Source organism: Camponotus vicinus, unplaced genomic scaffold (assembly GCF_025532165.1).
Source record: "Camponotus vicinus isolate PSW18456_S1 unplaced genomic scaffold, iyCamVici1.0 SCAF_1, whole genome shotgun sequence".
Lineage (NCBI taxonomy): Eukaryota > Metazoa > Arthropoda > Insecta > Hymenoptera > Formicidae > Camponotus > Camponotus vicinus.
In genome coordinates, this window is record NW_028141945.1 from 8,490,138 (window position 1) to 8,503,683 (window position 13,546).

The window sequence follows — 13,546 nt, forward strand, 5'->3', positions numbered from 1 at the left end:
TGTGTGTGTGTGTGTGTGTGTGTGTGTATAAATTTATTTATACAAATATATTTTAATATATTTATAATTTGTTGTTTTTAAAGAAAAAATTAGAATTTAATTTATTATATTTATTATATCTTTAATTTTGTCGTAACTAAAGTTTAAACTAGATTATCTATGACTTTTAATTTATAAAGCATTTAATTGGAATTAATGGGTTATTTCAATATTGAAATTAAGTCGAAGTGATAGTTGAAGATTTTAATTTCTACTATTTTGATGTCAATTCGATCAGAATTTTAACTTTATTTTAATATTTAGTTTGATATTAGTTTGAGGTGACGTCAACTATATATTTCTGATTGGAAAGTATTACATATATCACGTTTTGTCACCAAAAGATACAATTATTTTACAAAAATTTATTTTATTTTAGCAAATATTTGCAAGTTTTTAAGTAAATTTTTATAAAAATGTAAAGAATATAAATGAAAGTTTTACTTTTTTGACGATTTTTTAAATTAGGATATGGCATTACAGAAACTGTTCGTAACCATGCTTATAATCACAGTATATATAGAGAAAGGTTGTTCAGTACCGGACGTTGCTCAATATAAGATAAAGTATCTTTTTCGTTCCTACTGTTAAATGACAGATACTTATAGTAGTTATTAGATAATTGCTTTTTTATTTATTAGCCATCTTTATAGTTAGACTTAACGGAACTATATTCACAATTAGTTAATTAGAAATAATTGTTCTCGAATATAATTGTTCTCATTGTTGCACATTGCTGCTCTTTGTAAACTATTATGTGTATTATTGATTTGGCGAGAAAATTTGAATGTATAATTATAAATTATAAATTTATATATAATATATAATATATAATAATATATTATATATTATAAATTTAAAATTTTAATGTATCTATTTTGTCTCTTATTATTATCTAAACTACACCCCTACACCGCGTGCGTGCATGTGTGTGTGTGCGCGTGTGTACAAAAATTGAATAGATATCCGGGAACTGAAAATGAATCTCAAACTCAATTCTGCATATATACTGTTCTGGAGAAACTAGTACGCGGATTATCTACCGTTAGAAGAGTCTTTCCGCAATGGAAGTTAGTCGGAATCAACTCTATATAGATAGGATACATTGCGTGCACAAGATACAGTCTTGTAAAATGATGCTAGAAAATATAATTCTAGGTCGATGCATTTGTTCCATAGTGTTCAAAAAATCAATTTTATTTTAAGAAATCAGTTCACAAGACTTTCTCTTTTGATAAATTTTGTTTAAATTAAAAATAACTTTCATTCTTAATGTTTAATGAAAATGTGATAGTTAATTATTTATATAAATATATAAATATTGATATAAATAAAATTTTTAATAAATATTCAAGGAAATTAATAACATTTTATTTATTTTACAAAAAGCTGTCAAAGCACATGCATGTAGGAGAGATGTATGGATATATGTGCGAGTGTGATAATTCACTAATCAGAAACGGTTTAAATTAATTGATGACTTATAAATATCAAGTAGTACATGTTTATTTAAATTTGATTTCGAGTTATTTTAGCAGACGACTATATATTATTAAACTGCTATAACTCCCTAAATTTTGTTCATATAAAATGTCCTCGCACTTTATGTACTAATGTGACTTTTTTTGTGCATGCATCGATATAATCGTGATAATATAGGCAGTACATATAAATTTATGTTCATTTATATTCATACATATTGATATATGTACGTGCTATCAAAGCGCATACGCAGAAAAGCATACTTTATATAAATTTGTACATAAAATCGGAGATTTTAATATATAGACATAAAATCGGAAATTTTAATATAGTAATATATAAACGTCTCTGTTAAAATCACTCGAAATCAAATTGGAGTAAACGTGTACTACTTAATATTTGTAAGTCATCAATTAATTTAAACCGTTTCTGATTAATGAATTATCACACTCGCACATTTATAAGAACAACAAACAACGATCTATCATCAACTAGTATACTGAAATCATCTGTTTCAATTAGATCTGTATATTTAAATCATTTATATATGTACTTATGATAAAAGCAAATGCACACAAAAGTCTTTATTTTTTAAAATTTTCATTTATATATGTACTTATGATAAAAGCAAATGCACAAAAATCTTTATTTTTTAAAATTTTCATTTTTTTACCATTTAACATTTGAATCATTCAATTATTAATAGATTTCAGTTGATAACCGTTTAGTTGATGGAATTTTGTGATTTTAACTAAAAACAGCATTGGCCAATAAAATTCAAAAAAGAATTAATATATTTAATATATATGCATATACATTCAAAACAATTCTTAATTCAACAATTCAAAAGAATTCACATATTAATGCAATTTTATGATGCAATAATATTAATATAGCAAAAATTTCACATGGCATTCTCGTCATGTCTAATGAAATTTAATAATTTTACAAATTGTGTAGGTAAGAAGAGGAAGGAGAAGAATAAAAATAATTTTTATTGTTCTTATTGTAATGTGTATAATATTATTTTAAATATAATTGTAATTATGTATATAAAAAAATTCTGTAATTTATATCATTAAAAAATTCTATTTAATTTAATCTCAATCTAGACAGAATTAATAAACAGAATTAACAGAATTAAAGTAGAATTAAGAAGTATATCTGAAAAGTAACAAAACATGTTCAATATCTGATTGAACAGGTAATTTATTAGTTTTTGATTTTTAAAATAAAAATATATACGATGCCCAGACTTGTATATATACGATATTGCCCAGAATTGTACGCAAAGAACTCAAAGACAAGTTGATAAACGGATAAATTGAAAAAAGAGAAGATAATGTTTTTTACATTCTCTCTATTTTACCTATTATGTTCTTCATTTTTCTGAGTGAAAGTGGAGTCCTTCAATAGTCACCTTTTGGATACTTGCGCATTTTCATAGACCACCATTTGTGAGAGAATGGCTGACCTTTTCGATTGCGCGGTGGCATCGATAATGTAGAAATACTTCCGGTCGTAAAATTGGTTAATCAATAACAATTCATGTTATAGTTACAAGAAGAATTTACACTATCTCGTATAATAATATAATAACGAAGCATTCCGAAGATATTTCCAAAAATAGCACTTTCACACCATAACAACATTATTCTCATTAACGTTCGCTTGCTTTCGATTTAATAAGCGAGTGCTTATTGTTTTTTTAAGACTTTCTCGCCGTTATTTTCGCTTATTATTATTTTTCGCTGCACGTTTTGTTATATGAAGCATATATATATTACGCGTATTTTAACATTTTTTGTTTTTGATAATAATCATCATCAATTTAACTAATCTGATTCGCCAACAGCAAATTATTTAGGAAGAAAGATATTAAATAAAAATATGTTTTTTGTTTGATTGAAAAAATACCGAATTTGTAGATAAAAAGATCATGTGTGATTCAAATACTATATATAAATATTAATCTCTCTAAATTAGTTTAATATCCATATATGATCGTATTGATATTAATTCCATCATTAATTTCAGCTTTTCATAATATATAGAGATTAAAATATCTCGTAATGTAATAAAATTTTGAAAGTGAAAATAATGTAAATTATATATAATTTATTTTCTAATTTCAATAGAAGAGAAACCAATGAACGTAATTAAAATATTTGATTAAATTGATAATTAATTTGAAAGAGAGAGAAAAAAAATAACCACGTTTAAATTATATTTCTAATATTGACACTTTACTATTTTTTTGATAGAATTTATAATATATAAATAATATATAATATATAAATTTATAATATATTATAACTTTATATTTTAAAAATAATTCATGGTTTATTGTATAGAAAATTTATTTATTGCACAGAAATATTATTATATTTATATTTATTGTATAGAAATTTTTTTATTTCACTTTTATACTAAATTTGAATTTTATTCTTAAACTAAAATTTTAGTAAATCATAAACTTAAATAAATCATAATCCAAAATTTTAGTAAATCACAAACTTTTTAATAAAGAGAAATTAAATTTTAATATTGAAAAAAATTTTAATGTTTTTAATTTAACTTTTTAAAACTTTGCAGAAAATTTCAGATTAGTTAACAAAATATTAAAATTTCACAGATTTTCAAAATAATTTTATTAATAACATCGATGCACTTTTATGGCACTATGTACAAAATGTACTATATGATGTTGTAAACTTGACCGAACGTTCCGTTCGTCACACAAGCCCGACAAAGACTGCATTTGACCCCGATTTAGTAGCTAACTAGATTCACTGGGAATACTGGTAACAGTAATGGATAGAGGTGGGGATCTATAGTATGGATCGATGGATGGTAAATTCTTTAAAAATTTAATAATTGCTTATGATTTGTGTTATATTGCGACATTACATAAAAAAATATTCCTTTGTACGATGTTTGAGTAATTCAATAATCTATAAAGAAATAAAATATGTATATTTGTAATTGCAAAAATTTCATAATATTTTTCAGTTTTTTTTATTAAACGAGTTTTGAATAAAGACTATAAATTTATTTTCAGAGTATAACATATATAAAATAGAGTTTTCAAAATAGAATTTCAAGTCTTAAGATGATTTAATAATAATAGTTTGCTTATAGAGGTCAATTGAGACTGTAATCAGTTGAGAAGAAAAAACAATTATTTACAAGCCTAAGCTTAACTTGAGACTTGAGAAGAGATAAGAAAAGAGATTTTTTTTTAAATATGATTAGAAAATATAAAATATTCTTTATTATGACATTTCTTGTAGTCTGAAATATCGTAATAAAGAATATTTTATACTGAAAACTAAATGGATTATTTTTTGCAATGATTATCAAAATTAAAACTTATTATAAATTATTAATTCTTATTAATTCTCTTGTATATTAATTATATATTAATTATCAGAAAAATTAGAGAATATTTTGTGTACGGAATATTTTGAGTTTTACATATATTATATATTCGCGAGTTATGAAATATTTTGTATTATCTTAAATATTCAAAATAAATATTCATTATTACAATTGATATCGAAATATTGATACATTAACATATATAACTGATAATTTAAAAAACTTATTAAGTATATATAAAATATTGATAAATTTTGTATAATTTTTGAACAATTTTTTATAAAAATTACTCGTGTGATTTAACAAACAAATTTTTTCAAATTTGATAAGGCGATACATATATTAATATACAAGAAGAACATTTTTCTTCTTTTGAAGAAAAATTAGTAAAATGTATGTAATTTCATTTGTTTCGTATTTCATTCCAATTTTTTTCATGTATATGCTTTTACATATATGGTTAAATTATTTAAAAAGCTGCAATAATATATAGATAAAATGGCGACATTTATATTAGTTTTTTTCCTCGATTAAAAGTTGTCATGATTTTTTATCATAATTTACATATTCTTCAAGAAGATTGGATCAGTTATTACAAATTAACCTTTGCTCAGCTGTTCATGAATCTTTTTGATCCCAAGCTTATACTAGCTTATTTTTCTCTATATTAGTCAATATATCTCTATATTAGTCAATATTAATTTGAAGTAAGAAATACTAATTGTTTTCAATTAGATATTAAATGTGATTAAAACTGAGAAAAAAGATTTAAAAAACGCATAATTGTAATAAATGGAAAGAAAGGGAAAGAAAGAGAGAGAGAGAGAGAGAGAGAGAGAGAGTGTGTGTGTGTGTGTGTGTGTGTGTGTGTGTGAATGTGTGCGTGTATGTATAAATCAGAGACATTATACATATACAGGGTGACCCATTTTAACTTAGGCAGCCAAATAACTCGAAAAATAAGCAAGATAGAGAAAAATGTTTTAGACAAAAGTTGTATGGTTTCGAGGGGGCCATAAGATGGTATCATTGGTTTGACCTTGAAGAGTCATTTGAAGGTCACGTGAAGGTCACTTCAATTTTTTTAAATGGAACATCCTATATATTTTTGTACATTCTTGTAGCTCATCTCGAGAGCTTTCCAAAACACTATAATTAAGTACATTTTCGTTAAGTACTTTTTGAGTTATGAGGCTTGAAATAATTTCTTAATTTTACATAAACCGTAAAATATCTTGTAAAATATTCATTTTTCGATTACCTTACCTTAATAGTTTTATGTACAAAATAATGAGAGGAATCAATTGGTGTAAAGAAAACACATAGTTGTTTCGAAGAAAAAATATGTAATTTGCAATTAACAATTCCATATTTTTTCTTAAAAACAACTATGTGTTTTCTTTACACCAATTGATTCCTCTCATTATTTTGTACATAAAAGTATTAAGGTAAGATAATCGAAAAATGAATATTTTACAAGATATTTTACGGTTTATGTAAAATTAAGAAATTATTTCAAGCATCATAACTCAAAAAGTACTTAACGGAAAGGTACTTAATTATAGTGTTTTGGAAAGCTCTCGAAATAAGCTACAAGAATGTACAAAAATATATAGGGTATTCCATTTAAAAAAATTGAAGTGACCTTCACGTGACCTTCAAATGACTCTTCAAGGTCAAACCAATGATACCATCTTATGGCCCCCTCGAAACCATACAACTTTTGTCTAAAACATTTTTCTCTATCTTGCTTATTTTTCGAGTTATTTGGCTGCCTAAGTTAAAATGGGTCACCCTGTATATGTATGAATGACAGTAAATATATAAAATAAAATACAATAAAATTGTAAAACACATGCATGCTATGTACATATAATACATTGTGAAAAAGCAATGTTCTTTCCCAGACAGCACACATGTCCAAAAGACATCTAAAAGACAACTTAAAGATGTCTTAAAGTCCTCTAGACGTCTTTAAGACATCTTTTGGCCTTTTTGTGCTGTCTGAGTTATATATTTCTCTTTATGTCACGAATGTTTATTCACTCATCATTCAATTGAAAAAGAAAATTTTAGAAGTCAAGAAATTAATCACTTTAAAAAACTTATTCTGAAATAAATGAAAAAAGGAGAGAAAAGAAGAGAAAAGAAGAGAAAAAATAAAAATATAAATATAATTAAAACCTCTAAAAGAATCCCAACATCACATCTGTATAACTTGTGTAAACCGTTTACGAATTAGTAATTTAAAATAATTTACAAGTATACTTAAAAACACAGCACAAATTATTTTCAACTATTTTGCGAATCATTAATTATTTTTATTGTAAAATATATTCGTAATATTTAAACGCGCGTTATATCTTTTTCTTTGAATTATTCCCGAACTACACTCGAGCGATACGAGCGATATGTTTTCCCGACTCAACTGATATGAAAACCAAGGACTATTATGTATATATGTATACTTTCAATTGAGAGAACAACCTCGATCTACGTAAAGTGGGGATAAAAGGAAAGAGTCGAGAACCGCAAGATATCTAACGTTATTATTTATTATTTATAAAGGGATTTATGTAAATTCCAGAAGAGCTATTTTTCTATGGAATATGAGAAAATATATGTGTAAACTGTTTTTGAGAATCATTTATTGAATTTATTTGAACTATGAAAAATAAAGCTCTGACATCTCAAGATATCTGAATTTCTCAAGTCGATATTTGCTATATAAAGTTATACATGTATAATATTAAAATTATAAGTTGATCTCAAGATTCATCCATTGAATCCCATGTCAAAACTATAACTGTGCTTTTTTACTCAAAACAGATGTGGCTAATAAATCAATTATTTAAAATCTATTATAAATTATCTAAAATCTAATTCATTCTTAATATTTTAAATAAATGAGAGATATAAGATTTAGAATATATTTACGCCACAAAACAAATAAAATGTTACATATAATGATCAAGTCTTAAAACAATATCAATATCAAAACTCGTTCTTAACAAATAAAATAATATATAGAAATTTGTGGCAAAATATACGATCTTTTTTTCTCTATTTCTCTATAATAGCAGCAATTCTCGATAAATCAGCTGCGTATGTGTGATAAAAAAATGTGGCTATTGCATCAAATTACTACAACTTTCCAATTATTTACATTATCATTACATTTCAAATTATTTAAATTATAACGAAATAATACTTATAAATATATATAATCTAAAGCTGCATAAGATTATTGAAATATGAAATGTTTTATTATTATATCTAAGTATTGAATGCATCAAATCTCCACAACATTCATTCGTTTTTTTTTCTTGTACTTTTGGTGTGCACCCAGTCTTATCACAATTTTTCTTTTTAACCTTTTCGCTGCGGCAAAGTCTAATGCACATGATAGATGGCACATATTTAGTCGTGACGACACATATTAGCCGCGAAAATAGTGGAAACTTTTTGTTATCGCGCATCGTGTAGCATTAATATAAAGATATTTCAATAATGATAATATAAATACCGAGCGTCTAAAGGCATCAACAGCATCACGTAGGTGATAACATTTAAACATCTTAAGGCGCCAATAGTTACAATTACCAAAATTTCAAAACGCCTAAAGACGCCTACAGTGAAAAGGTTAAAAAAAGAAAAAATCAATCTTGTTTTCAATTTCTAGGAATTTCTGGAAACAATTTTTAAATCGCAGCGGCCTGCTCATTTTCCTTGTATTTTGTATATTTTATTATCAAACAAATTAATTTCCAACAGTTAAGTTAATTATTGTTTATATTGAAATTAATATAACAGTGTTTCATAAAAACCTTTGTATTTACATATAAACATATACATATATACATATCTGTATATTAATATTATTTATTTCATCACAATTTATTTTTAATTCGTAAATTTTAATAATCAGAATTATGGGTCAAAAGGTATTTTAAAAAACTTTTATGATGCAATTATACATTATGACAAAAATAGTCATTTATTAACATTACTTCTGATAATTCTATAATTAGACAGAAAAAGAATGAATCTGATGATAATTTTGATGTTACGTGATCTTTTTTTAATAAATAAAGTTAGTATTATATATAGAAAACATTTTTATATACACAGATATTTTATTTTTGTTTCAAAAATATATTGTCTGCGAATATGTTTCTATACTATCAAAAGACTTGATAATTATTTGAAAATGATTTAATAATACCATTTATTATTAATCTTTTTGTATACATTTAATGCTTTGGCAATTATTAATATTCGATATTATATGGAGAAATAAAGTTTGAAAATATGACAACAAAAAATTCGAGATTAATCGCTTCGATATATCGATAATTGCAGCCTTTGCGAATGAAAAATGTAAATATCTTGAAATGATTAATGTGACTCTGTTCGTTTTTATCATCGGAGGTCGACTAAACTATTAGTAATAACTTATTACCTACGAGTGCACCTATCTTTGAGCAACCAGATATACTTTCCTGTTCTATGATACAAAAGTAGACGCATCAAGGTCAAGCAACAGACTATGAATTTATTTGATTATTTAATAATTACATAATGTCTTAATTGTGATATTTTTATAGTGTATTATATTTATAAATCGTTATTTCATAAAGTGGATTTTTCTAAGTTTTTCCTAATTTAAAAAATTTGTAAAAAGTTTCTATACTAGTTCTTTTGAAAAATTTCTAGAATGATACGTAGAAAAAATAAACTTCCTCGCCGTTGAAAAACAGCTGATGTCTCGAAACGAAAACTGGTTTACGCAGAACCTGGTTGACCTTGTCTCTGTTTGGAAACAGGAGCAGCGGTGTTCTCAAAAGGAGAAGAGACTCGCGATGCAGATAATGATTCTACATACAATAATCAGTTGCATCAGTTGACTTTTGACGTATCACTTAATAAGATAAGAAACATTCATGTGCGTAATTGAGTAAAAAATATAATTTAAAAACAATTATATAACTATTTGATAGCATAAGCTAAATCTTATAGCACTCGCTGAGAGAAAATGAAAGTGTGATCGGTGTGTTTCAAGATGATTTTAGCTTTTCGAACATTCTCTTTGCGTGCCATTTCCGCTATATGAAAGAAAGTCATAACTATCGAGTTGCATAATAATTACTAAGAGAAATGCAAATCATATATTTTTGACGATGATTTCGATGTAATAATATTTTGATGTAATAATATTTTAGAAGTTTGTTTGCTTATTTTTTTCGATATTATATATATTATTATATTTTATTTCCTATATTTTTTAATCTTAACAAATATTGAAAAATTCAATTTCACGGAATATTTAAAACTCTCTTTCTCTGCTCTGCCATAATTTTAATTAAAAATAATAAACTTTTAAAGTATTAGAAATTAATTTGTTTAATAATAAAAAGTTCGAAAAAATTATTTATATAAATTTTTACAGCTTGAAATTATTTTTCCTTATTTGTTTGAAAAATACTAACATTTTGTTTAATTTAAAGAAATGACAAAAGTAAAATTAAAGGAATATGCATAAGTATGTATAAGGAGTATGCACAAGTAAAGGAAAGATGCATGGCTGCTGTTGTGCCGATCTGACGTATTACCCAGATGGTAATGAAGCTTTTTATGTTCTAATTCACAGCGTGTGTTATCTCAACAGATATTAAAACAGTTTTATGAAATACTTAAATAATTAAATTTTACATTAAAATAATTTCTTTATAAAAATATATTTTGATTTTTAAGGAATATTTATGTACAATTTGTTGAGCCTTAATAGAGTTTAAAAATTGGAAAAGATTTTGATCTGATATATGTATATCATAATTTAGAAATCTACTTTTCCTTTTCTAACATGAAATAAAATTCGTAATATGAATTTTACACATTTAAAAAAATTTAATTAAAACAAAAAATAAATAAATAGTGAAAAACAAAATTTATTATCCGCTATGTAAACTGGAAACAGTATTTTTGATTCTTTATGTTTGGACTTATTATATTTAATTAAAATGAAATTGTATTTATATTCAAATGATATTTTGCTTCAAAAATGTAAAAAATTAAAAAGAAAATGGCATAAGAGCCAACGCGCGGTAGTTGAAGCGCAGAGAAGCAACAACACTTCTTTTTTTTTCTATATTAATTTATTAAAAAACACATTATAATAACAAAAAGCGAACGTTTCGGATCATCTTTTGATCCTTCTTCAGCGCGATGTTAACAATCAAGAGACACGGTAGTGTCTCGCGCCAAGTTCATGCGAAGCATTAGCGCGGCACTCCGTGTATCTATACGCGAGTCGGACAGTTGAGAGTAACTCAGATTATCGGATTTCAATAACGGCTGAACGGATCGAATTCTTACTAGCCTTAATCGATAGAGCGGGTTTGAATTGTATAAAGAAAGTATCTTTATTTTTGTGCTGCGTGATCTATAAACGGAGATATCATACACTGAAAAAACAATTTTGTTGACATAATCAACCGTTCCAAATAATTTGGTTAATATATGATCAACCAAATATTTTATTGTTCCAACTAAAAAATTTGGTTCCTTGTATTTAGTTCTTACAACTAAAATATTTTTCTTATCTTAAATAAAAATATAATAATAACAACCATATTTTTGGTAGAATTTTATTCTTGCATTATTACAAAATAATCGGCATCAGCCGATTTTACTAAAGAAGTAACACCATTATAGTTAATAATTGACTTAATATTATTACATTCAAAAATTTTCCATTTTGTTGAAAATGAAACGCGATAGGCATATAAATGCCTCGAAAAACTAACTGTTTCTAAAATTTGTAAAATAAAAAACGGTTTTTTTACATTATTTAAACAAATAAAATGTATCATCCCAAAAACAGGTAATAAATCTTTTACACTTAAGGTTAACACAAATTTTGGCTTAAATAAAATGCTTTGAATTTTAATCCATGACACAATTGTGTAAGTTTCTGGTAAATATTCTTTAAATAAATTAAAATGAGGATAAAAATATATAGCATCTGTTAAAATACTTGGTCCGAGTAACATTTCATCAGATAATGAAATTTCATTAAGTAATCTATCATTCAGTTTTAATAAATGTTTCAAAGCAAGAGTAAGTGGTAAGTTTTTTCTACTAGTAATTATATGTGATTCTATCTTAGACTCTTTGTGTTTTGCTTCGAAACGCATACACCAAAGATTCACTAGAGGTCCTACACGAAGCATAAGTCGTGTGTAATGCAACATATTATGATGTTTTGTTTTTAAAGTGTTTCCAAATAATCTAATATAAATTTCATGATGTTCCGTTACCAAACATTGCAAATATTCAACTTCTTGCAATAAAAATGATCTAGCGTTTAAAATATCAATTATCGCTCTAAGAGTAAGATACAGTTCCCAATGAGAATCATCTGGAGGCACAAGATCGCCAATAATAAGGCCAAAATATTTCATAAAACGTATTACCTGAGATGCAGAAAAACCTAAACGATAATTATTTAATTTTTCTCTCTTCAAAAAAGGAATTCGATTGCTCAATTCACTTACGCCAAAGTCAAAAGCTCCGATACGATCATTTAGATCTTGAAGTGTAAAATACTTTAAATTTACAATGTAGTGTAATAAAATTTGAGACAAATCGTATTCGCAAACTCCTTCATAAATATCATGCATGATATCAAGGGCACTGTTCTCCAAAATATGAAAATCTTCTATTTCGTTAAATACACATTCTTCGTGTATTCCAGATGTACTAACATCATTTTTTTCAACATCAAGTTTGTAATTTTCCATATTACGTAAAAGTTCGGGTTTTTCATAAGTTGCACTCAGTAATTCGTTACGAGATATTTTACATACTGAACATGGATTATTGGCTGAAAAAGACTGAACAAAACCACCTATTTCATGACGACCAAGATTATCTGCTACAAATAAGAGACAATTTACATAAATATCAATATTGTCATTCGTCCTGTAAACTGGATGCGTATGTAGAAATTTTAATTCTTTAATGAGTGGTAAAAAGACGTTTCTATTGCCAAAATCTTTTCGATGATTACTATTAAATAATAATGCAACCTGTATATTAACAAGATGAGATTGAGCATTTGGAGGTATACATGGTAAAGAATAATATACAGCACCAATTTTTTGAGTGCCAGTTTTTGAGCCAAGTGGATCATTCACTTCAAATTCATCATAATAAAATATAAGAGGAATAATTATTCTGTTTGGATACTTTTGTTGTAATTTTTTGAATAATTCAGCCTGAATTATATTTGAAATTCCATTCGATTCTAATGATAAACTTTGCATATAGTTTAAAATTTGTTGTAAGAAATCAGGTAGAGCAAATAATTTTTGTATAACTGATTGTATAGATACATATTGACCGGTCACATTAGTGGGTACAATTACATAATTTGATTCAATTTTTTTACCAATAGTTTGTTGTCCAATTACGTACGATTCTGGTTCTATTAAAGTACCTCGTTCTTTTAAGTATTTAAACCGTTTGAATTCTGAATCAAGTGAATCGAATGGATTTTCAAATAAGTTGAAGACTTGCTCAATATTATACTGGATTGCATCGACATTTTTGGTAAAATTTAGAACATTTGGCTTCAGATATG

General features: G+C 25.6%; 1 protein-coding gene across 3 annotated transcripts in view; it reads right to left on the minus strand.

Moving 5' to 3' along the window:
* The window catches only part of LOC145972097 (ABC transporter G family member 20), a 38,844-nt gene extending 31,527 nt beyond the window's left edge, over positions 1-7,317 (minus strand). Inside the window, exon 1 of one of the 3 annotated variants that reach the window (XM_083100399.1) lies at positions 7,087-7,317. Coding sequence is in view for 2 of the 3 variants with exons in the window: in XM_083100368.1 (XP_082956494.1) it covers positions 2,942-3,017 (76 nt within the window). In the remaining variant the exon portion in view is untranslated. Of the gene's footprint in view, positions 1-2,890; positions 3,412-7,086 lie in introns of those variants that run through there. The other 2 variants (XM_083100368.1, XM_083100376.1) reach the window with 2 other exon arrangements.
* Between the last annotated feature and the right edge of the window lie 6,229 nt (positions 7,318-13,546).